The 24,920-nt window shown below is 32.4% G+C and overlaps 5 protein-coding genes and 1 long non-coding RNA gene across 8 annotated transcripts; 4 read left to right on the forward strand and 2 right to left on the reverse strand.

The window, feature by feature from the left end:
• Window positions 1-3,684: 3,684 nt before the first annotated feature.
• LOC120078474 lies at window positions 3,685-4,870 on the forward strand. Its single transcript, XM_039032743.1, has one exon. The coding sequence runs from the start codon at window positions 3,941-3,943 to the stop codon at window positions 4,793-4,795; it is 855 nt and encodes a 284-aa protein (XP_038888671.1). The 5' UTR covers window positions 3,685-3,940; the 3' UTR covers window positions 4,796-4,870.
• A 1,204-nt stretch (window positions 4,871-6,074) lies between these two features.
• Window positions 6,075-6,929, forward strand: LOC120077391. The gene has a single exon (XM_039031276.1). It carries the CDS (start codon window positions 6,075-6,077, stop codon window positions 6,927-6,929), a length of 855 nt encoding a protein of 284 aa, XP_038887204.1.
• A 1,042-nt stretch (window positions 6,930-7,971) lies between these two features.
• Window positions 7,972-9,336, forward strand: LOC120077697. Its single transcript, XM_039031657.1, has one exon. It carries the CDS (start codon window positions 8,175-8,177, stop codon window positions 9,027-9,029), a length of 855 nt encoding a protein of 284 aa, XP_038887585.1. The 5' UTR covers window positions 7,972-8,174; the 3' UTR covers window positions 9,030-9,336.
• Window positions 9,337-10,013: 677 nt separating this feature from the next.
• On the forward strand, window positions 10,014-13,764 carry LOC120077454. 3 transcript variants are annotated; one of them, XM_039031334.1, is made up of 2 exons: window positions 10,014-10,398; window positions 12,729-13,764. In XM_039031334.1, the coding sequence occupies exon 2, from the start codon at window positions 12,737-12,739 to the stop codon at window positions 13,619-13,621; it is 885 nt and encodes a 294-aa protein (XP_038887262.1). In that variant the 5' UTR covers window positions 10,014-10,398; window positions 12,729-12,736; the 3' UTR covers window positions 13,622-13,764. The 3 variants fall into 3 exon arrangements, with proteins under 3 accessions (XP_038887262.1, XP_038887260.1, XP_038887261.1); XM_039031332.1 differs by having other exon boundaries at window positions 10,015-10,398; window positions 11,698-13,764; XM_039031333.1 differs by having other exon boundaries at window positions 10,015-10,398; window positions 12,181-13,764.
• A 211-nt stretch (window positions 13,765-13,975) lies between these two features.
• On the reverse strand, window positions 13,976-15,846 carry LOC120077455 (NAC domain-containing protein 6-like). The gene is made up of 3 exons (XM_039031335.1): window positions 15,465-15,846; window positions 15,105-15,373; window positions 13,976-14,592 (listed from the first exon to the last, which is right to left on the reverse strand). Exons 1-3 carry the CDS (start codon window positions 15,619-15,621, stop codon window positions 14,170-14,172), a joined length of 849 nt encoding a protein of 282 aa, XP_038887263.1. The 5' UTR covers window positions 15,622-15,846; the 3' UTR covers window positions 13,976-14,169.
• Window positions 15,847-21,167: 5,321 nt separating this feature from the next.
• Window positions 21,168-22,788, reverse strand: LOC120078165. Its single transcript, XR_005481935.1, has 3 exons — window positions 22,346-22,788; window positions 22,066-22,265; window positions 21,168-21,231 (listed from the first exon to the last, which is right to left on the reverse strand). It is a non-coding gene; the product is annotated as an uncharacterized LOC120078165 (long non-coding RNA).
• Window positions 22,789-24,920: the final 2,132 nt, after the last annotated feature.

Consider the following 24,920-nt stretch of genomic DNA (forward strand, 5'->3'; position numbering starts at 1 on the left):
GTACAAATTGTCCAACGATCTATTGTAGAATATGAAGTATATCATTATGACATAAACGAAATCGATAAGCAAATAATAAGAATAAAAAAAAAGTCAACATAGAGATTTACATGATTCATTAACTGTGTGCTAGCTACATTCACGGATAGAGGGAGAGAACAATTTTATTATTATAGGAGAATATCAAAATCTTAAATAACATATAATGCGTATACAATTTAGGTTTCTGGGGTACTACCCCGAGCCCTCACCAGAGCATGTCACTCTGTACCCTGATTCACTGACTGGCTATTGAGACATCATGTATGGTCATTTAGAGCGCCAGATAACATATTTAAAGCGTATATAGTAGAGGCATTGAGAAAGCGAGTAATGAGAGAAAAACCCCTCTGAAGACAGAAAATTAATTAGATGCATTGGGAGGAAGAAGATTCTCACACATTTGCATGTGTAAAGCGACAATCTTTTCCTCTACAGAAGGAGACCCAGTTCTGTATTTTCAAGATAAGCCAACAAAATGTCTTGAACATTACCCTTGACACTTTGCATAAAAAATGACCTTGAAATTTCAAAAATTTCAAAAATACTCTTAAACTTTCAGAAAGAATTCAAAAATATCATTGTCGTTAGTTTTGGATGGAAACCATTAAAGTTTTATTTCAAAAATACCCTCGAACATTTAAAATGTTTAAAAAATAACCTTAACTTAATAAAAGTTCAAAATACCTCCATCGTTAGTGTTTGACCAGAAACCATTAATTCCTCGTGACAAAAATGACTCTAAAAATTAAAATAAAATAAAATAAATACTCCTAGTGATCAATTTGTTTGAAATTTTTTTAAGTTCGGAAAGAACCAATTTTAAAATAAATTATATAAATATCCTCATTTTACTCATGTATGTACTCTCACATTTCTCTTAATTTTTCAATCCTTAGCTTACACTAATTTTCTAAACAACCAAAATAAAAACCAAAATTTTAAATAAAAACATAAAATACTATAAAATTTCACAAAATTTCAAAATCAAAATCTCCACTCGAAACATACCAAAACCATAAATAGTCAAATTTAAAAAGTATCAGCCTAAATCATATTGGTTCTTAGGAATTTAATATTTATTTTAATTCTTAGATAGGTTGTCGAGCAAAATAAGTTGTTGAGATGTTTCAAATGTAATTCAGTCTTAAATAGAGCAATTAGCAAGCAACGAGAAGCAAAACGGTGAAATTGAGCTAGGGGAGGCACGGTGTTGCTTAAATGCTACGACACTTGTGCCTCACGCCATTCACAAACACAATCTGCTAGGCAAGCATGCAATGTTGCCCTGCGGCGCCACAACGCTCTCCATTTGATACGTGCACATGAAGAGGCACTCCTTCTAATTTGCTCTCCAAGGCGCTTCGTGAAGGGATCTTCAGCGTTTTAGCATTTTGGTATGTTTTGGTTGTTGGGGAACTTCAGTGTTTCAGTGTTTTGGTTGTTGGGGAACTTCAGTGTTTCAGTGTTTTGGTATATTTTAGTTGTTGAGAAAATTGGTATAAGTTAAGAATTGGAAAATTAAGAGAAATATGAGAGTACATATATGAAAGAAATGAGGATATTTATATAATTTATTTTAAAACTGGTTCTTTTCGAACATAAGAAAACTTCAAAAAATTGATTGGTAGGAGCATTTTTTAATTTTTAAAAAGATTTTAAAGTCGTTTTTGTCCCGAAGAATTAATTGTTTTTGTTCATATACTGACGGTTGAAGTATTTTTGAACATTTACTAAGTTAATGGTATTTTTGAAATGTTTTGAAATTTTAAGGGTATTTTTAAACAAAACTTTAACAGTTTTCATCCAAAACTATAACATGGGAATTTTTTGAACATTTTTTTAAAGTTTAAGAGTATTTTTGAAATTTCAGAAGTATTTTTGACACAAAGTGTAAAGTTCATAGGCATTTTTTATAATTAATCATTAAACAATGAGTTGAAAGCTTGATGAATAAGAGACATCTACTGTGCATTAACGATATAGGCCATGGCAGTCATTTTCAGTATATGCCCAAGCAGAAACCTGAATTAGTGAAAAACACCTTCTCTATGATAACTGATGGGCCCCGTTTGATAACTATTTGATTTTTTTTGTTTTTCATTTTTTGAAAATTAAGCCTATACATATCCATTTAACCTCTATTTTTTTTTTAAAAAAAATTGTTATTTATGTTTTATTAATGTTTTAAAAAAACAAGATAGGTTTTGAAAACTAAAAAAATAATTTTTAAAAACTTGTTTTTGTTTTCAAAATTTTGATAAGAATTCAACTTTTTTATTTAAGAAAGGTGTAAAAGATTGTAAGAAATTGGGAGGAAATAAACTTAATTTTTAAAGACCAAATGATTACCATGGACTAAGTTTTTAGTGTTTTAGTTATTGAAATTTAAACTTATATATACATTACTATCATCTATGAACCTTTTTTATTTGTTAGCAACTTTCAACAATGATTTAAAAAACCAAAACAAAATTTCAAAAACTACTTGCTTCATGGTTTTTGGCATTTGACCGTACTTTAAAAAAGTTGAAAACATAGCAAAGAAATTAAAAACAAACAAACAAGTTTGAAAATAAAAAATGTATTATCAAATAGGCCCTTAATCTCTGTTTGACAACAATTTGATTTTTTATTCTTGAAAAGTAAGCTTATTTTCTCTTAATTTCTTACCATGGATTTTCATCTTTCTTGAATAAAAGAGTTGAATTCTTAGCTAAATTCTAAAAACAAAAACAAGTTTTTTTTTTTTAATTATTATTTTTATTTTCAAATTTTAGTTTGGTTTTTTAAAACATTGGTAGAAAGTAAATGACAAAACAAGAATTTTAGAGGTAGACCGGGTGTTTATAGGTTTAATTTTCAAGAATTAAAAATAAAAATAAAATAGAATCTTAGCTTTTGGTTTTAAAAAGTTAAGTGAACACTACTTCCACTTACAAGTTTCTTTGTCTTATTATTCATTTTCTATCATTTTTTTTTTAAAACCAATTCAAACTCTTAAAACTAAGTACCCATTTGATAACCAGTTAGTTTAAGAAAATTAAGTTTATAAATAACATTTTTATCTATTAGTTTATTCACTTTCATGCTCATTTTATATTAAAAAAAAAAACACAACCAATTTTTTAAAACTAAAAAAAAGTAATTTTCAAAAACTTGTTTTTGTTTTTAGAATTTGACAAAAAAAATTGAAGTTTTTCTTTTAAATATGTGAAAACCATAATAGAAAAACGGAAGAAAAACCTAAATTTAAATAATAATAATAATAAAAACGAAATTGTTATGGAAATTTTATTTTTTAGTTTTTTTTTTTAATATAACCAGGAATTAAAATGTTTTAAAGAGGTGAAAACTATGATAAGAAGATTAAAAGAAACAAACATAAATTTCAAAAACTAAAAAGTACATCTTACCTTGACCCGAGTCGCTATATATTATTCATGTCTTGTTCATGTCCTATCTTTGTGTCCATATCCAATCTTCTTGTTTAACACTCCAGAAAAATATGTTAGTTTGATAAGGACCAGATTTTCACACAGCTAAATTTTCCTTGAAACTGCAGGAGACAGTGCTTTATCCCATTACATTTCTTTATTTCATTACAGCTATGAGTTATGAACAAATGAGTTTTGTATCAGATACATCCATTTGATTATAAATAAATTAGCATCAATAATGGTGGAGATAATGAAGAGGTGGGAGGGAGACAAAGCATGAACATCGCTGAATTATTTGCTTATACATATCACTAATTAATTGTAATTAAATGAGCTTCAGATTCCTAATATCTCCCCAAGCCAAAGTGATATAAATAAGCTCTTGAAGGCCAAAAGATGAAGTCAACTTGAAATTGCTTTGGCTGTTTTACAATTCATTAGCTTAGGCTTTTGTTAAAAAGATGGATTCCTTTGCTGCAAACTCAAAGAAATCATTCCACATCCGTTCCAACAGTTTGCCTTCAAAGCCACATCCAGTTGTGGATGAAGTTAATGAAAATCTCTGCAGATTGAAGGCCTCAGAAGCCACTTCTTCATCTTCTTCTTTGTGCCAAAAACTTGATGGTCTTCAAGATTTACATGATTCCATTGATAAGTTGCTTCTTTTGCCACTCACCCATCAAGCTCTTGTTGACAACAAGTCAGTTGATAACTTGCTAGAAGGATCTCTCAAGATCTTGGATGTGTGTGCTTTGGCTAAGGATGTTTTATCACAAATGAAAGAATCTGAACACGAACTTGAGTCTGCATTGCGCAGAAGAAGAGGAGATGACATTCTAGTTGATGTTCAAAAGTACATGAACTCAAGGAAGATGATGAAAAAAGCAATTCACAAGGCCTTGAGGAGCATGGAAAGAACAAGTTCCCAAAAAGTGGATGAAAATTCAGAAATGGCTAGTTTATTAAAAGAGGCAGAAGTGGTTACATATAGCACTATTGAATCTTTGTTGTGCTTTATAGCAGGACCAAAGTTGCCATCAAAGATGAGCAGATGGTCTTTGGTTTCCAAGCTTATCCAACCTAAGAGAGTAGCTAGCAAGGAGGATGAGGCAAATGGAAATGAAGTAGAGATGGTGGATGTTGCTTTATACTCGATCAATAATCAGAAATCTCACTTCCTTGTGCAAGTTGAAGATGTGCAGAACTCGCTAAAGAAATTGGAGTCGTGTATTCATGACTTTGAAGAAGATCTCGAGAGTCTATATCGATGTCTTATTAAAAACAGAGTCGCTTTTCTTAACATCCTAAATTACTAAGGATGAAAGCTTAGATAGTAGTTGTACAGCCTATTCCGATGGAATCCATTTTTGTCGAATGTAAACGCCACAATACGTACATAATATATACAAATAAATTTTATAACTTTTCTGCATAACAAACACAGATTGTGAATTTAGTATCTTTTCTCTTTGCCTCTAGCTAGCTTTTCAAAATATTAGTATTGTTGAGATTGTCGGGAATGTAAACAAGTCCTATGTGGAATAGAAGGGAATAGAAGTGAGGATGATTATTAGATACTAAGGATAATAACTCTATTGCTACGAGACTTTTTTGAATCGTATCGTGGACTTCGTCCAAAGTAAACAAGATAATATTAGGGAGATAAGACATTATCCAAACACATCCCTATGATCTTTTTGAATGGAGGGGGAAAACGGTCCATCATCCAACTCACCATTTATTCTTTTAACTCTACACTTTCTTTGTTTTCACAATTGAGTTACAAAATATTCGAGAAAAAGAAAGAAAAATGGTCCACATGAGCATAGTTCAGTAGTAATTGACATGTACTCCTTCACATTAGATCGGAGATTTGTTGTACTTAAAAAACAAAAAAGGAAAAGATATTGTGTTTTTCTCTTCCAAGGTGATCTTCCCCTCAAAACTTAAACTGTGGTTTGTAAACTAGAGGTCAATTAGTTAACCAAGTTTACCTAATGAAGCTAGCCATCCAAATTAGCATTGCTGTCAAAGATTCCAATTGTCTCAGCAATGTTGATAGGCACAAGAATCACATGGAAGCCTGAAATTAACTTTCAAGCAACTTCATTTTGGTTTTCTTTCACCTAAGAGACAATTTAGTTTAATTATATATATCAGTAAAGCTAATTAGGTTGTATCTCATAATGATGCCAACTCTATAAACATCACTCGTGTGCCTCATAATTAAGAAATTGTTCCATTGCAGAATATAAACATGAGATGGGGAACACAAAATGCACATCACCATGATCTCTCTATTACTGATACAGCTATGAATAATAAACAAATGAAATTTGTATCAGGTACATCCATTTGATTTTAAAGAAATTAACATCAATAATGGTAAAGATAATAAAGAGGTGGGAGGGAGACAAAGCATCAACATTACTGAATTATTTGCTTCTGCAAATCCATTAATTAATATAATTAGATGAGCTCGAGATTCTTCATGTCTCCCCTCAACCAAAGTTATATAAATATGCCTTCTTGAACTTCAAAATATGAAAACAAAGGCTTTTTTGTAGTTCATTAGCTTTGGCTTTTGTAAAAAAAATGGATTCCTTTGCTGCAAACCAAAAGAAATCGTTCCACATTCGTTCGAACAGTTTGCCCTCAAAGCCACACCCAGTTGTGGATGAAGTTGATGAACATCTCTGCAGATTGAAGTCCTCTGAAGCCACTTCTACATCTTCTTCCTTGTGCCAAAAACTCGATGGTCTTCAAGATTTACATGATTGTATTGATAAATTGCTTCTTTTGCCACTCTCCCATCAAGCTCTTGTTGATAATGAATCGGTTGATGACCAATTAGAAGGATCTCTTAAGCTCTTGGACTTGTGTGCTATGGCTAAGGATGCATTGTTGCAAACAAAAGAAAGTGCACATGAACTAGAGTCGACTTTGCGCAGAAGAAGAGGACATGACATCGTCGGTGATGTTCAAAAGTATTTGAACTCAAGGAAGATGATAAAGAAGGCAATCCACAAAGCCTTGAAGGGAATGGAAAGATCAAAATTCCCAAAAAGTGATGAAAGTTCAGAAGTTGTTGGCTTGTTAAAAGAGGCAGAAACTGTCACATATAACAGCATTGAATCCGTGTTGTCATTTATAGCAGGACCAAAGTTGCCATCAAAGATGAGCGGATGGTCTTTGGTTTCTAAGTTCATTCAAACCAAGAAAGTAGTGAGCAAAGATCTAGACACAAGTGGAAATAAAGTAGAGATGGTGGATGCTGCATTATATTCAATCATTAGTCACAAATATGATTGCATTGTGCAAGTTGAAGATGTGCAAATCTTGCTGAAGAAATTAGCGTCAAGTATTCAAGACCTCGAAGAAGACCTTGAGAGTTTATATCGGCGCCTTATCAAGAATAGGGTCGCGTTTCTTAACATCCTAAATCACTAATAGCCTATTCCACCAAAATCCATTTTTGTAGATGTAAACATCACAATACATGTATAAGATACAAAACTTTTCTGAAATCAAGATTATGGATACAATATCATCTTCTTCTTTAGCTAAATTTTTGCAATATTAATATTGGTGATCTTGTTGAGAATTTGAACATAGCCTTACATTGCATAGAAATGAAGATCGATGTAATGAATGACAATATAACTTTATTAGCATGGCACAAAGCTCTTCGAGTTGAAATTAAAAATAAAGCTATGGAGGCTTTGTCCAAAGTGAACAATATCATATCAGGGAGATATTACCATTGTCCAACCGAGCCCTTCGCATAAGAGAAAATAGAATCTACCCATTACTGAACTCACAATTTTGGTCTTTTAACTCCAGAAACTTTCAAATTTTTTAACCATCAAGACTGCAAACAGTTGAAGAAGAAAAAAAATGGAAGAAGAATGGGTTTCTCTTCCAACTGATTTTCCTTTTGGTTTAAACTCTAGTACGTTAACTAGAGGTTAATTAACTAAGGTTATCTAATGAAACTAAATATTCAAATTGGCACTGCTGTCAAAGATTCCAATTGTCTCAACTCACAACAATGGTGATAAGCACAAGAACATGGAAGCCTGTGTTTAACTTTCATGCAGTATTATGTAGGTTATCTTTCATTTGAGAGACAATTTGATTTAATTATAAGTATAATAATAAATCTAAAAGTTGTATCTTCATGTAGGATTTAAATAATCAACAATGAGCTGATCTGGAAAGGTTTAACTTAAACAAGTTGTATCTTCATGTATACAATTGTCAAGCAGATCTTTTCTAATATAAACAGATCTGAATAGGTTTAATTTAATTTAGATATGAGTTGAAGATTTGGTAGAAAGGAGACATCGCCACAGTAGTGTCTAAATCCCAATAGATAAAGCCTAAACTATTAATTGTTCATGTGCACGTATGGCTTTGTATCATATGCATCCATTTGATTATAAAGAAATTGACATTAATGATGGTGTTGATAAGAAAGAGTTAGTAGGGAAGCATGGCATGAACACTGCTGAATTAATTGCTTATGCAGATGCATTACTTAATTATAGTTAGATGAGCTTGAGATTCCTCATGTTTCCTTCAGCCAAGTAATATAAATATGCTTCCCTAAAGGGCAAAAGTTAAAAGAAAGTTGAAACTTCTCTAGCTGTTTTGTAATTCAATAGCTTAGACTTTTTTCTTTTCAAAGAGAAAATGGATTCCTTTGCTGGAAACTCAAAGAGATCATTTCATATCCGCTCGAACAGCTTACCTTCGAAACTGCATCCAGTCGTCGACGAAGTTGATGAACATCTATGCAGATTGAAGGCCTCTGAAGCCACTTCTTCATCTCATTCTTTGTGCCAAAAACTTGGGAGCCTTCAGGATTTGCAAGATTGCATCGATAAATTACTTCTTTTGCCGCTCACTCATCAAGCTCTTGTCAACAACAAATCGGTTGATGACTTGTTGGAAGGATCTCTCAAGCTCTTGGACTTGTGTGTTGTGGCAAAAGATGCATTGTCACAGATGAAAGAATTGACACATGAACTCAAGTGTGTTTTACGCAGAAGAAGAGGAGATGACATTGCAAGGAAAGTTCAGAAGTATTTGAACTCACGAAAAACGATAAAGAAGACAATCCACAAGGCCTTGAAGGGAATGGAGAAAACAAGTTTCCAAAAAAGTGATGAAAGTTCAGAAATTGTTAGCTTGTTAAAAGAGGCAGAAGCAATCACATATAGCAGCATTGAATCCTTATTGTCCTTTATGGCTGGACAAAAGTTTGCATCAAAGATGAGCAGATGGTCTTTGGTTTCCAAGCTGATGCAACCAAAAAGAGTAGCCTGCAAAGAGGAAGACGAAAACAGAAATGAAGTAGAGAGAATGGATGTTGCACTATCTTTAATCACAAGTCATAAATCTGATTTCTTTGTACAAGTTGAAGATGTCCAGACCTCGTTGAAGAAATTGGAGTCGAGTATTCACGACCTCGAAGAAGACCTTGAGAGTCTATATCGACATCTTATCAAAAATAGAGTCTCGTTTCTCAACATCCTAACTTGCTAAGGATGGAAACTTAGATCATAGTATCATGGCTAATTTCATGAGAATCCAATTTTGTTGATGTAAACACCACAGTATATATAAATATACAAATACCTCTTATAACAATTTTGCGAATCCAGATTATGAATTCAATATCACCTTCTTCTCTAGCTAACTTTTTGCAATGTAAAATCCTTGATAGATTAGTAAACAATAGTATGCTTTTTGTATTGAATTCAAAACTAAAATCATGCTGATTTGAGCTCAAAATAAACGATACCATGATATTATAGAGCTATGGAAAGGCCAGCATTCAAACATATCCCTGTGCTCACCTTAAACAAAGAAGGGTAATTTTTTTTTTTTTCAAATGAAAAAAAAAACTACCAAACATCCAACTCATCATATTGGTCTTTTAACTCTAAAAACTTTAATGGTTTGTTATATCAGGGATTATTGGAGAAAAAAATGGAAAAAAGATTGTGTTTTTCTCTTCCAAGTGATTTTCCTCCTATGGCTTAAACTCTGGTATGTTAACTGGAGGTCAACTAGTAAGCCAAGGTTACCTGATGAAGCTAATTATTCAAATTGCATTGCTGTCAAAGATTCCAATTGTCTCAACAATGTTGGTAGGCACAAGAATCACATAGAAGCATGTGACCAACTTTCTTGTAATGTTATGAAGGCTGTCTTTCAACTAAGAGACAGTTCGATCCGGTTACACATATAATAATAAAGTTAATCAGGTTGTATTCGATCATGTAGGATTTAAATAACGAACAATGAGCTGAACTGATGGTGGAAGAGTGGATAGGAAGATCGCCGAGATGTAATGAGGGACAGATTACTAGTTTAATATGTAGGATGAAAGATGATTCATCATCAAGCTTTTCGCTGAAGTGCATGTGTGAAGCAACCTTCTTGTATCTATAGTAGCAGGCAAAGTTAATCTTTTATAATATAAACAGATCTGAACAGGTTTATTTTAATTTAAACATGAGTTGTAGACTTGGTAGAGAGGAAACATTGCCACATCAGTGTCTATGTCCAAATGGAAAATGCCTAAACAACTGATTCCTAAAAAGTTGAAGCAGTTGAAGTTCCAAATGTCTCCCTTTGCTTACTGATATATATTAAGGAGATAAAGGGGAAAACACACACAGAGACTACTCATTGAGCTAGCTGGTGGGTTGATTAGATGGCTAAGCCAAGGATAACTTCAGTGCAAATGAAGGAATGTCTGTATGAATTTAAGTTGGCCATTCACCAAAGATTTGGAGCTGAAAGTTGTCTTTGAGAAAAGTTCTAAAAGGAGCAATCCACAAGGCTATGGATGGATCCGTAGTTGTAAACAGCTGAAAGCAAAGGCAGACTGCTGAGTGCAATAAAGGTATGACAGTGCAGTCATGGTTAGCCTGCTGAAGGTTGTGAAATCAGTGGTCTTGGTGTGTTTGAATTAGTATTATTCGTTATTATGCCTTATTTCTGCTAAGTTGCTAATTGGTATTTAGTGTTCAAGCTGATGCAAAGCAAATAAGCAGTATTTGTAGAAGTGGGGAGGATTCTTGTGTAATAATAAGAATGTTCCTATTGTTAGGCTCTTTTAGGTTGATTCTAAAGGCAAGACGATGCTGTCTTAAGCTCAAGATAGAGGATATGAGATCATTGGGGAAATATGAAGGGGAGAGTTTGTTCTTTAATTCGTGGAATTCAATTTATGTGTGGGTGTATTACAATCTCTAGTGTATGATCCTCTGGTTCTATCTCTTGGATGTATGTTTCCCTCAAGGTATAGAACACTTCTCCTCGAGACTAAATCTTTAACTTATCTTCAAAGTCTTCAGACGTTCAAATAAATTTCAGTGTTCAAAGCCTTTTTTGATCTTTAAAGTCTTCAGGTCTTGAAGTCTTTTGATCTATAAAGCATCTTTGGTCTTCGAAAAAGTGTTTGTAGTTTTCTAATCATGAAAACTTCTAAGTACTTTTGGGTTCTCTATTTTTCTAAAGTTAGAAAATGCAATAGAACTTTTTTATTTATGGAGCTTTCCATGGGCATATTGTAGGCTTGGGCTTTGATGGCTTTTGGGCCTAGCCCCTTTAGACTTGGATTTTGGATTTTAAGCCTAACCATTTGGATTTGGACTTTGAGCCTAAGCCCCCCTTGATTTGGGCTTTTAGTCAAATTGATCTTGGGCTCATTCGATCTTGGACTCAATTTCAATATAACCCAATTTGACTGGGTTGGTCTTACTTGATCAAATGATCATAATAAAGCCATGTGGCATTATTTGTGATTTGCCATTTTTTTTAAGGGCCGTTTGGCCAATGAATGGAGTTAAAAAGTCTAGAATTTATATGTTGAAGTTAGTAAGTTTGTATTTAGGATGTAGAATTGTAAGATGAAGTTCCTCAATAAATGTGAAAGTAGAGAAAGAGAAGAAAATGTTGTTACTCAATAAATGTGAAAAATATAGATAGAGGGGAAGATAGAGTTGTTCGATAAATGTACCAATTTCAATAGTGTTTACTATTGAAATCAAGTTGTTTACACCAAATTAAGAAGTTGGTGGGGTAAAGGGCCCTTAATTTTAATTTGGGACACGCCACATTGTAATGGGTCCCAACTTTAATGATATGTAATTTCATCATTAATTTGAGAGTAACGACATGACAATTTGTGATTTGCCAGAATGAGTTCTTTTAACAAGAAATAGAAGCAAAGTTTCAAAAGAATTTGCAAGAAGAAGCAAGTCCAAAAAGAATTTGCTAGAGCTACATCAGTTCAATGTCATCATGTTGATTGGAAATGTCCACAACCAGCCAGAAGTAGTAGATTTATGCACAAAATATCTAGATCAAGGCTCAACTTTGTTTAACTGCTAGAAATATCATGAAAAACTATGTATCTCATACCATTTTTTTCATGAACAATATCATACATTCCCTCATTTTGGTCATTTATGGCTTTGATTATATTTCGAAAAAGCTTCAATCACTGTAAGCAAAAATGACAGTTGAATTGATGATTATATGCTGCTTGAAAACTCAGAATTTTGCCCCTACCTACCCCAGAAGAGGGGGAAGAAAAAGAGGGAACAAACTGAGCATGTGCACATATATATAATTAAGATGAACAATGTAAACATGTTATTCTTTTTTCTTTTGTTATTAGAAAAAAGGCAGCTCTTTCGACCAGCACTCGTGCGTCGAAGATTTTGCGGATTACTCGAAGGATATTGAAGAGATAAGAAGCTAACAACATAGTGGTAGGAGACATGGCAAGAACAATGCTGAGATATCATTAATTGCACATAACCATTTTGATAAAGAGAAAGAAGATGAATTCTCAATCTTCCCCCATGTGTTCATGTGTGGAACAACCTCCTTGTCACCATGGAGGCAGACCAAGCTGAATTAGTTTATATTTCTAAAAGAGAATCATATATATAATTAATGATAATTGCAGTGGTTAGCTTGTTAATGAGTTGGAGACTTGGTGGAGAGGAGACATTGCTTAAACAATGCTGAGCAGGTGGTTTAGATCCAAATCTCATTCATGATATCTTATTCTTATCTTTCATTGAGATTTGAAGCAAATGAAATTCCAAATATCTCCTTGACTTACTGATATATATTGATTAGGAACTGATTGAGGTTCACAGACTTGTCAATCTACATCTTCCTTTCATCTTCAAGCCTCTCTCTTTCACTCTTTTTCAGATAGAAACATGGCTGGCTTTCCTTCAAGCAAGAATACCAAATACCATACTCGCTCGAACAGCTTGCCGTCCCGACCGCACCCTCTCATTTCACAATGTGATGAGCACTTGACTAGACTAAGATTTTTTGATTCCACTCCTGCCTCATCATCATCATCCATAAGCCAACAGCTAAGTGGCCTCGAGGATTTGCACGAGTGCGTCGAACAGTTACTTTTGTTACCCTCCATTCAAGAAGCTTTTGTTAGGCAATGTGGAGAGAAATGGGTTGATGAGTTGTTGGATGGATCTCTTAGGCTGCTTGATATGTGCAGCTCAGCCAAGGATGCTTTGATCCACACAAAGGAATGTGTCCGTGAGCTTCACTCGGCCATTCGACGAAGATCTGAGATGACAAATGAGGTTAAGAAATACTTGGCCTCTAGAAAAGTTGTAAAGAGGGCAATCCAAAAGGCCCTCGATACTAATAAGAGCATCGAAAGCAAAAGCAACACATTGGTCAACGGTAGCGACTACAACACTACAGCCATGGTTAGCTTGTTGAAGGAGGCGGAAGCAATTAGTCTTAGGCTGTTTGAGTCCTTACTTTTCCTTATCTCAGGGAAGAAGACAAAGTCTAGCTGGTCAATTCTTAGTGTAATGCTCAGCAAAAGAGAAGTCTGTCCTGAAGAAGATGCAGAACTCAATGAATTTTCCAATATGGAGAATGCATTGAACTCTGTTACATGCCAAAAGACAAACAAATGCAAAGACACGATTCAAGTGTTTGAGAATGTCCAAAAACATCTTGAAAAGTTGGATCTAGGCACTCAAGATTTGGAACAAACAACCGAGCGCTTGTTCCGTCGTTTGATCAAAACTAGAGTCTCCCTCCTCAACATCCTCAGCAACTAGATGAAAACATTATGCATACTGTACATGATATCAATTCACAAGATGTAGATTTTTAAGGAAAAGCATACACATGTGCTCTTGGCACAAATTTTGTACAATTTTGAGCTCATAATGATACTTCTCTTTGCAATACCTCCAAATTTCTGGGCAAGAATCTACTCTTTTTTATCTCAAAATTGTCTTGATCTGGTCAGTTCAAAGTAAAGATTTGATCCAAGTTAGATAACATCTGGCAAAAGTGTTGTATGCAAGTCAGGTATTTGGATCTTGCAAATCAAAACTGTGTTATTCTTTTCAAATGCAATAAGCTTTCTAAAAGTTGGATGAAACTTGATGTTTCATATCAACAATACATGGAGAAATCACAAGGTAAGATTAAAAGCCAACTATTAAACCAAACAAACAAATTGAGGGAAACATTTGAGATGAAAAGGATAGAAAATTTACATAGAAGTCAGCTCTGAAGGAGGGTGTACAAGGAGATTATAGACCAAAATTTATCTACAACCTATATCTTTGGGCCTATGGGCTATTGCTCTGTCTAAACATTAGAAGTTGAGCATACTGGCATATGGGGTCAAAGTTTGAAGCCATGGACTGTTAAATTGAGTCCAAAATAAGTCTTGGGACCAGTCCATATCCAGTTTTGGAACTTGAAGCTCAGTCAGTTTGTCAAGCTCTGATGGGATTTGCAAAGATGTGGAGGAAGATTTGGGCTCCACTGGTTTCTCTTCCTGTTTTTCATCCACCATGTCTGCCACTTCTACTTCTTTGTTAAGAACTTCATGGGTTGGAGTTACTGAAGGAACCATGCCTTCCTGTTGGCTGCAAAAAGAAATCGTCTCAAATGGTGATGCAGGTGATGAATAGGAAGCCTGAAAAGGATTAGCATCTTCCTCTTCCATGGCTGCTCTTTGCTCTAGGACTTTCAAGGACGTTGCTTTCCTATAGATCTTGCATAGTACCATATCCTGCATTACAAAAAATGTAAAACATGAACGAATGAATGATTACAAAACTCATAGTTCTAGCACCTTCAGAATGAGATGAATAGGAAGAAAACAAGGGCTCGTTTCATTTCGTTTTTTGTTTCTTGTTTCTTTTTAGTGTGTTTAATAATTTATTCTTATGAAAAGCGTTGGAATGTCTTGAATATGTTATTTAGTGCTTCGAATGACCAAGTACGGGCGAAACTTAAGTTGTATTCGTATTTATGTTATTTACACTATTTACAGTTTTAGCCCAAAGACTTGGAGAAATGTACTATATGAACTTTTTCACTCTAGAGACATTCTCTAATCTATATTAATGATAAAAACCTCTCTAATAATAAACTGCTCTCTCCCTCTACCCATGGACATAGCTAACTCACTGCTTGTGTCACTTCTCTACTGCCTATTTTTTTTATTTATCTTTAATTGTCGATTCCATAATTACAAAAAATCATTGTCAAACACGTCTTCATTAACAAATACTAAATTACCTTAGGCAATGGAGAGTTATCAGGAAAACGATACTCATTCATGATCCAGTCCGTCTTGCTTCCTCTAGTTGCTCTTCCCAAGTAGAACACAAGTGTCTTTCTCAATCCAATGAGTCGTTTCGGATTTGATAAACTAACAATTTTTCGATCCGACCCAGTTGCTTTCCAGTAACCATTTTTGGTTGTTCTGTTAGGCCTCCCACTCCCACCTAGCTTCCTGTCTCTTGGCACAAAAAAGTACCATTCTCTCTCTCCAATCCTTGCCAATCCTACACACAAACAAAAAAAACACATCACACTTCAACTCATTGAATTAAACAAAACAGTGATCAATTCAGAAGGTACTTCAACAATACAAACCAGGCAAATCCCAAGGATCATGTTGGTAGAGATTAAGAATTCCAATAGGATCAAACTGCAGCCTATTGCCAGAAACCACATGTTTGAGATAAAAATTAAGAAGTTCTTCTTCAGTGGGGTGGAATCTAAAGCCAGGAAGATCAGTTTCATGTGTCATTTCTCCTTTCTGTAGTGCTAAAAAGTATGGATTATGAGTGAACAAACAACAGTTTGGTGAAGTGAAGCAGTTTTTTGCTTGTTTTATTACAAAGGGTTATGAAAATATTGGGCCATCAAGATGGTGAGGCTAATGAAAGACATTTATAAGGCGAGTTAAAGATTGGTAGAAGCTAGAATCTTGGTTAGCTTTTCTAAAGTTTTGGCTGTTAAAGAAGACTAGAGACTTAGTCAAGAAACTATAGAACATAGAATTTGAGTTATTTATGTGGCCACTTGGCAACCAAAAAAAAGGGGACATGAAAAGGGAGAAAAAGAAAAAGAAAAAGAAAAAGAAAGAAATCAAAGTAGACCCCACACGGTTTCTTCTCATTAATTCATCAAAATTTGAACTCTTTGGTCCTTTGCCAAACTTTTTTGTTTTTGATACTTTTACATAATTTACATGGAAATTCTCGCTGGAAATTTTCAGCGTAAGTTTCCATTTCCCCACCCTAGAAAATACCGACAATTGTAAATATAGCAATCAAGCTTAAAATATAAGTAGATATAATAAAGTGTAAAAGAATTTACAGATATAGCTATCTTGGAGTCTATTTTGCTATATTTGTAAATCTTTAAAAAAGATGATATGCATTTAATTATTATTAATTCTAAAAGTACTATTCGTTACGATTATTGTAGAAAATATTGGTTGATTTTGTTTATGAGAGGAATAGGAGGTATATGGGAGATTCAAATTTCAAAGGCAAAAAAGAAAAAAAAAAAAAAAATAGAAGTCCTTTTCAGCAAGTCTTGAGTCTCTTCAATCCTCAGTCTTTTTGAATCAGTCTTTTGAAATTTGGTCTTTGCTTGATTTTATTCTTGGAATCCCAACACTTGGAAGAATGTTTATCATTTTCTCTCCTTGGAAAATAAGCCTTTCCCACATCTTTATTTTATAATTAAAATAAATAGTTTAATGTTGCTTGTTTTGTTTTGTTTTGTTTTTTTTCTTTTTTTGGCCTCTAATCTTCTGATTGATTTTTAAATCGTCAATCTTTAAAACTTATTTAATACTAAATATGAGTATAGCTTAATTAACATCAAACTAATTTACAAATTTTGTTGCTCATCAACAATAATTTATTACTCTAAATTCTATTTTAGTCTCTGAACTTTGAATTTTGTTCTATTTTGATCCTTATACTTTCAAAAAAATATTCATTTTAGTTCTTAAAACTTTTAAAAAGTGTTTATTTTAGCCTCTACTATTAAAATTATATTAATTCCTCGACAAAAAGGTGAGGGAGTTTGTATTTTTAGATGATTATGCTCTTGAAGCATTGAGCAAGATGAAGGTAAAGTAAAATGCCAATAACCAACATATCAAAATACTGAATGATCAAAATTTTGAACTAGAAATATCTTTTAAGCTCTCTCACTTTGCCACCTTATTCAAAATTTAAACTTTAGTTTTTTTAGCGTAACTAACTTATTTGGTAGCCTAATCATCCAAAAATACAAATCACTTCGTCATTTTATTAATGAGTTAACAAAATCTTAATATAACAGAGATCAAAATAAACACTTTTTAAAAGTTCAAGGTCTAAAACAAACAATTTAAGTTTACAGACCAAAATGAAACAATATTCAAAGTTCAATGACTAAAACAGACATTTTCAAAAGTTTAGAGACAAAAATAGAACATTGTTCAAAGTTCAAAAACCAAAATAAGATTTAAACTTAATTTATTTATGTTAAATTACACGAGTTTAAGTATCAAATATATTAATAAAACTATATCTAAGTAATAAATGAGTTTTCATTAACAGATTTATTTTGGAATAATTTAATTGATTTTTTTTTCTTTTTAGAGTCATAATATCAATTACCTTAATAATTAAGGAATTATATATATATATATATAGTTAGCCTAAATAGTGTTATGAAAAGACTAACTTGTTTTATATGGTTGAGATATTTTCCCCTGGTAATCTGATGGGCATAAGAAATTTTGATATATGAGATAGAATTTTCTTCCTTTTTACACTAGAAATGGTTTAAAATTGACTAAAAAAGGGGGTCTAAATACCATATTACTTTTGAAATGTTGATGAATTCTGTCATTTTTTTCTAAACAAAAGAAATTAGAAAAGATTTAAATTAACTTGGTTGTTAATGAAACCATAATAAGTTGAAAATAGAGATCAAAATAATTATCATTGGAGGGGAAAGAAGAAGAAGAAGAAAGTAACAGTTCAAGTCCAATCAACTAGCCTGGATTATTTTTAGGGCTACCCAAAATAATAGAATATGTAATACAAGGATAAAATAATTGTATATATAGATTAAAAAATGGTAAAAGACTAAAAAACTCATGCCTAGTCACCATTTTTTTTTTCGTTTTTTCCCGATTTTCTCAGATTAAAATCTATCACTGATAGCAGCTTATCAGTGATGACCACTGATAGGTTCTATCAGCTGCTATCGTTGATAGCTTCTATCAATTGTTATCGATGATAGTTGCCATTCAACGAAACTTTCAATTTTAGAAAAATTAATACAATCTTGAAATATTAACTTTAATTTTGCTATCAATTATTATTAGCTATCATTGATTTACTTTCATCAAATTGGAATCAACGTTGAAATATTACTACTTAAGGCTATCAGTGGCTATCAATGATAGATTTATAAATAGTGATAACTTTGAAAGAAGACCAACAACTTTGATTACCATAGTAGTTATCACTAATAATCTTTTATCATGGCTATCACTGATAGCAGCTATCAGTCATTATCACTGATAAACTTTCATCAATTAGAATCAACATTGAAATATTAACACTTAAGGCTATTAATGATAGATTTCTATAACTGGTTATCACCCTTGAAAGAAACTCGATATATAGATATCACTTAAGTTTTATTACCGATATCACTAACATCACTCATATTGTGGTTATCAGTGATAGCTTCTTTCACCGATAACATCATTAATAAGATGCTATCAACGATCTCACTGATATCATGCTATCAGTGATAGTTCTCTATCACTGATAACGTGCTATCAATGGTAGCTTCTATCACCGATAACGTGTTATCGGATAACTTCTATCATCGATAACATGCTATTAGTATTAGCTCCTATCATTGGTAACATGCTATTAATAATAGCTTCTATCAATCATAACCACTAAACACCTTTTTGCCCCTTTCTTGTCCTTCCCAAACATTTATAAGTCTCTTTTCTTTTCGATGATAGCTTCTATCACTGATAAACATTCTATTAGTGATAACTTCTAGGCATTTCACTTACATTTTAGTTTGATATTCAATTTTATTAATTAAATTCACTAAAGTGGCTATCAATGATAGATTTCTACAAGTGGTTATTAACTACGAAAATATAATCAAAGATTAAGCTATCAATGATAGAAAATATTAGTGGCTATCACTGATAGACTTTCATTTGCTATTTATATTTATTATTTGTTATAATAATCAACCTTGATGATTGGCTTGTTGATGTTAAGTCAATTATGAATTGAATACTTTCAAGTCATGCGTATGGAACTCAACCTCATAATTCTTATGAAAAAAATGGAAGAAGAAAAAATTCAAATAAAGGAAAGAAAAATTTTAAAATTAAGAGAAAGAGAAGAAGCAAAAAAATCGGAGAAAGACAAGAAAATAAAATAATAAAAAAAAGATAAGAGAAGAAGCAAAAATCGGAGAAATAGAAGAAAATAAAAATTAAACAAAGGAATAAGTAAGAGCTGAAGAAAGAAAATAATAAAAAATGAATAATAAAAACCGGAAGAAAGAAAATAAAATTAAAAAAAGGAAAAAAGAATGAAATGAAAGAAAATAAAAAAAAAATAAAGGAAAGAAGCAAAAATCGAATAAAGGAAATAAAAATTTAAAAAAAAAAAAAAAAAAAAAGAAGAAGAAGAAAAAACTAAGAAAGAAAATAAAATGAAAAAATGAAAATAGGGAGGGAAGAAGCAAAAATCAAAGAAGAGAAATAAAATAAAAAGACTAAAAAAAATTGTACAACAAAATAAGATAAGGGATGGCGAAATTGAAAATTAAAAAAAATCAAAGATTGACTAGTCAACTCATCCATATTTACAAATATCTTAAAAATATAATATATTTTTAGATTTTTTCTCTTATTCTATTCTCCATTACAAAAATTCTTATTTTTTATGGACTCAAAAAAATAAAAAAAGAAACACTGCATTTTTTAATCAATTGGACCAAGTCTTTAGAGAAAATGACCCCAAACGGTTTGGGGGAAAAACAATCACAAACCAAAACAGGGTCTCTTTCTCTTTAAAAAAATCGCATCACAATTGCTAGAAATAGTACAAAATGTTTTTCAATTTTTAAAAATTGCCTCTTTTTAAGAAACTTGTTTTTCCACACATTGGGAAAACACAAGTTTGTTTCTCAAATATCGGTTTTCTAAATTTGATCATTTTTATGGTCCGTTTTGATTGATTAGAGAAAAAAAATTGGTTTTAAAAAAAATTATTTTTATTTAAGATATTTTATTTGACTAGAAAAATATTTTGAGTAGTTGTTAAATCCTTCGATTTTTTCTAAAATGATTTATTCTAAAAATTAAATACTTGAAAGGTTAAACCAATTTTTTTTCTTCCCTCCTTGCGTTTCAATCTTTCATCTCTTTGGAGCTTTCATACCAAAACTATGATTTTTGTCGAGGGAAAGTGAAACAAAGTAGAAAATAATTCATCTAAAAAATGGCTATCTATTTGAGAGAAATGTGCAAATATCAAACAACATAACATATGTCAAATATAATGTTTTTAGCATGATATGTATAACAAATTGTAGCACAAGAAATAAGCAATTAGATGAGACACAAAAATTAACAACCTAATTTGACGCAAACTCACCTACATTTATGTGGCAGTGTGCCCTGCAAAAAGAAACTTCACTAATTGAAATAGTTTAACAATTACAAATCAATTCTTATATGTTGGACAAATGATCTAACATTAACATGGGCGGAGCCACGTACGCCCCCCTCAATTTATCTGTCGTTTATATATATATATATATATATATACACACACATATATTCAAATTAAGTAACAAGAGTGACATTGGCTTGTTGGCATGTAGTGTCATTTGGTTGGCAATGGATAGGAGCCTGACTCTTACTACTTGCAACATTTTATTTCAGATTTTGTATGAGTTTTTACTAAGATTCTTTATCTCTAATAGACTTTAAAAGCCTAACTGTAACGACCCGACCCCCTAGGACTTAAGTTAGGCCGTTACTAAAATACATGCATGCATGGCACTTAAAAACGACACTCCTTTATGTTGAAATAAATGCTAAATAGACCAGAGAAGTTCAAAAGCCATTTATTAAATGCAATTGTTAAAACAATAATAGGGTATCCATGATTCGTAAAGACTATTAAAACTATTAAAAAAAAAAAAACAATCCTTCATAATAAGTTTCAAATAGTAAAACTAAACATTAAGGGAAAAATAAGGACTCTAAATTTCATGATGTGGAAGCATAAAAACTAGTCCAAGTGGCACGATCACGAATTCCACTGTGTCATCGTCGGTGCATCTCTACCCTTACCTGAAACATCAACATAAGAAAGAATGAGCATGAAATACTCAGTAAGTAACTTCACCACTGGGGTCAGGCTAGGCATCTATGTCCTCTAGATACCCACCTATGGCACATATACACACATGAAACAGGTAAGAGACAGAGTCCTATCCTACTGTACTTAAGTATGCCCACTACATCTGGTGAATCCCATAGGAAACACAAACTGGTGAATCTTGAAGAAAACACAAAACTGGTGAATCCCGAAGGAAATACAAAACTGGTGAATCCCGAAGGAAACACAAAACTGGTGAATCCCGAAGGAAACACAAAACTTGTGAATCCCGAAGGAAACACAAAACTGGTGAATCCCGAAGGAAACACAAAACTGGTGAATCCCGAAGGAAACACAAAACTGGTGAATCCCGAAGGAAACACAAACTGGTGAGCATCTAACTAATCAGTGAGGATATTCACACAGTCTCAACATTCAAAAGTCAACACCGTACGAATCTATGACATACATGTAATCCTCGATATCATGGCTCTACCACATACACATAATCCTCAACAACATATTCTACAACATTCATGTATATCTTAAAACCATAGTTCCACAACATACAAGTATGCCTCAATATCAGCAGATCAGATACCAACATATGGAAACACATACCACCTCATACTAACAATCAAGTGCCTAGGTGTATATGTAAACAAATCAGAACTCGTGCCAGAACATACTTTGATTTAGGTCATACTATCAATCAACATGCTAACATTTACCATAACATACACTCATCATGTTAGCATACAACTAAAGTCTGGCCCATGGGCAGTTCCAGTGGTAAGATTACTCACCTCAGAATTAAATCCAAATAAAACCAAGCAAGTTTATCTTCTTCTTTCCAACCAAGACCTTGAAGTAACACCGTAATTGTGGCTTCGTCCAAAACAAATTTTAAAAACCCAATTCTATTGGCTAACCAACTGCAACAAAATCAATCCTTTGTAATGTCGGACAACACACTTCGACCTTAAAATTCCTCCAAAGCTCGAATCTATGATCCAAACATAATGGGTAAGCATTAAACGAAACCAACAATTTGATTAGCATTCAAATGAAAACCCACACACTTACAAAATCTTATCGAAATCAACGGCGATGACACTGAACTGACGGCAATGGTGTGCAGGACCGAGTGCACGAATGACTCTCGACGGAACAGAGCGGAGGATCGGCTCACGAAGGGAGTTTCGATGGCTGGGCTGGGTCGTTCGGCTTCAGACCTTGGTGGACAGTGCGGCGCGGACACGAATCTGACCGGCTGGGCGAGATCGACGTGCGGAGAGGTGTACGACAGAGGAGATCTAGACGATCGCTGCTTGCTGACGAGGTCGAGCTGACCTGCATGAACGACAACCACGAACGAACAATCGACGAACTGGTGGTGGCTCGATCGGACGCACGGTACCAAATGGAGAGGAGATGGTCGGCGGCTGCTAGGGCACACAGAGAATGTCTTCATGTGTGGTGGGAGAGAAGAAGAGAAGATTGAAGAGAAAATAGTTTTTTTTTTTTTTTAATTTTCTTTTTAAAGGAAAAAGGTTATTTTAATAAAAGGAATATAAATAATTAAAAATTTTATTTTATTTCATTATATTCTATTTCACTTTTATTTTAACATTTCGCTCCTTACACAAATATATCTAAATATATATATATATATATATATTCTTAAAACTCTTCCCTTTTTCTCTTCAAATTCCAAAATCAAAATCAAATTAATTTCCCCAATATAAATTTAAATTCTCAACATTAACTTAAAATTAAATTAATGTGACATAAATCAAAATCTCCCCTTCAAACAAAACTGAACTTCGAAATTAACAAAATTGTCCTCGAATTTTACGAAATACAGAATTTGAATAATGAAAAACTCGGGATGTTACACTAGCTCATGTAAAGAATAATAAAGGAAAGTATGTCAAACAATGTAACATTTAGAATATAATAATTTTTCATTTTTTTAATAAATAATCAAATAATATCTTTTTTATCAACAATAGAACTGAGCAGTTTATAACATTTTTCTTTCTCTTCGAAATTAAATTGAATTTCAATTTCAAGAACATTCATTTAAAAATGTATCGTTCATTTTTTTCACATAAGTTTTATATTCACATTATACTTTATATATTTTTTTCTCCATGTTATTTTTACATTCTCATTTACTCATATGAATTCTTAAAACTAATTTCAAAGTTCAAGCAAGAGGATTATTTGCTGTTGTTCGTTTGGATATACAAACTTGGCAAGTAAGTTTTATAATTTTCTTAGACTTTAAGTTTTAATGCCTTTAAATCTATATAATAGGTTGTAATATTCTTATGATTAATACCTTTGTAGAGTTAAATAAAAAATAATATAAAATATTTTAGATTCTGATCGATTTTATACAAAAATCAATCTAGAAAAACTTAGTCTAAGAACAAAAATTTAATTATAATTATAATATTCGAGATCAAATTCATATAACATATTTACTAAAAGGTCCTTATGTTACTTTTCCACTCAAGAATTTTGGTACAAAGTCAAGAAGATTTAATACAGCTGGGTTAAATGAATATTCTAATTAATTAGAATATAGCATTACAAAGAATAATGCATTATGTTTATGTTGCTATCTATTCAAACCAAAAGTAAGTGAAGAATCATGATCAATTTCATTACATAAAGATGAAAATTGTAAAGTAATAAATTAGTTTACTTTCTTTTTATATTCATTTATAGATTTTTTTTTTGTTAGACTTGTATATAGTATCTTCTACATAAAATTCCTGGCTCTACCACTACGAACAATCAACTCCTAGTTTCTACTTAGGCTCCCGTTAAGTATGAGATCTCCTCACTTTCACCGGTGCTTCACTTTCAAACATTTGAGATCCCCCAAACTGTGTCACTTAGGCTCAACATCACCTCAATTTTCTTTGAGAACTGCCACAGAAAACTTCCAATACTTGCTTACTTGAAACTAGAGGCATAGCGCAACATATATACAAAGAACAAATTAGGAAAGCTTAAAGCAAACAAAAAATAAAGCCTACGAAGAACACCCAAAGGAAAATGGCATCCAAGATCATAATCGAATGAGGAAAATAGCTTTAACCAACACAAGAAGCTTGACATACAAAGAAACAATTTTTCTGTTGAATATAGCCAACCAAAAATGCATTAACACTTTCTTTCTCGATCTCGGTCGAGATAGAGATTTCCATCATGAAAACACATAGAAACAAGTTCCTTAAAAAATCGTATGATATTTCTTAGGTTAAAAATCACTTTTAATCTCTGAATTTTGGTTTGTAATGATTTAGTCATTGTACTTTCAATGTTGTAATAATTTAGCCCCTTAATTTTAGTACATAACAATTTAGACTTTTTATTTTATAAAAATATTGAGTCTCCAATTAGTTTAATGGTTTATTTATCCATGAAATCTCATTAGACCTTAACATTAATTTCTACAATAGGAACTAGATCATTACAAATTTTAAAGTGCGAGGACTAAATTATTACGTAATAAAGTTCATGGACTAAATTGTTACAAAAATTTGAAAGTACAGAGACTACCGTGTGTTTCGAATACATTTTCAAGTATTTATAAAAAATAAACCATTTTAGAAGAAATTGATGTGTTTGACAACCACTCAAA

The sequence above is a fragment of the Benincasa hispida genome, chromosome 5 (genome assembly GCF_009727055.1).
Source record: "Benincasa hispida cultivar B227 chromosome 5, ASM972705v1, whole genome shotgun sequence".
NCBI classification, from domain to species: domain Eukaryota; kingdom Viridiplantae; phylum Streptophyta; class Magnoliopsida; order Cucurbitales; family Cucurbitaceae; genus Benincasa; species Benincasa hispida.

Excerpts from the sequence above, each read along its gene's own strand:
- LOC120077697 (XM_039031657.1), top strand. The coding sequence starts at position 8,175 with ATGGATTCCTTTGCTGGAAACTCAAAGAGATCATTTCATATCCGCTCG.
- LOC120077391 (XM_039031276.1), top strand. The coding sequence starts at position 6,075 with ATGGATTCCTTTGCTGCAAACCAAAAGAAATCGTTCCACATTCGTTCG.
- LOC120077454 (XM_039031334.1), top strand. The coding sequence starts at position 12,737 with ATGGCTGGCTTTCCTTCAAGCAAGAATACCAAATACCATACTCGCTCG.
- LOC120078474 (XM_039032743.1), top strand. The coding sequence starts at position 3,941 with ATGGATTCCTTTGCTGCAAACTCAAAGAAATCATTCCACATCCGTTCC.
- LOC120077455 (XM_039031335.1), bottom strand. The coding sequence starts at position 15,621 with ATGACACATGAAACTGATCTTCCTGGCTTTAGATTCCACCCCACTGAA. Across the intron at positions 15,374-15,464 it reads TGATCCTTGGGATTTGCCTG|GATTGGCAAGGATTGGAGAG; the intron begins GTTTGTATTGTT and ends GTTTGTGTGTAG. Across the intron at positions 14,593-15,104 it reads ATAACTCTCCATTGCCTAAG|GATATGGTACTATGCAAGAT; the intron begins GTAATTTAGTAT and ends TTTGTAATGCAG.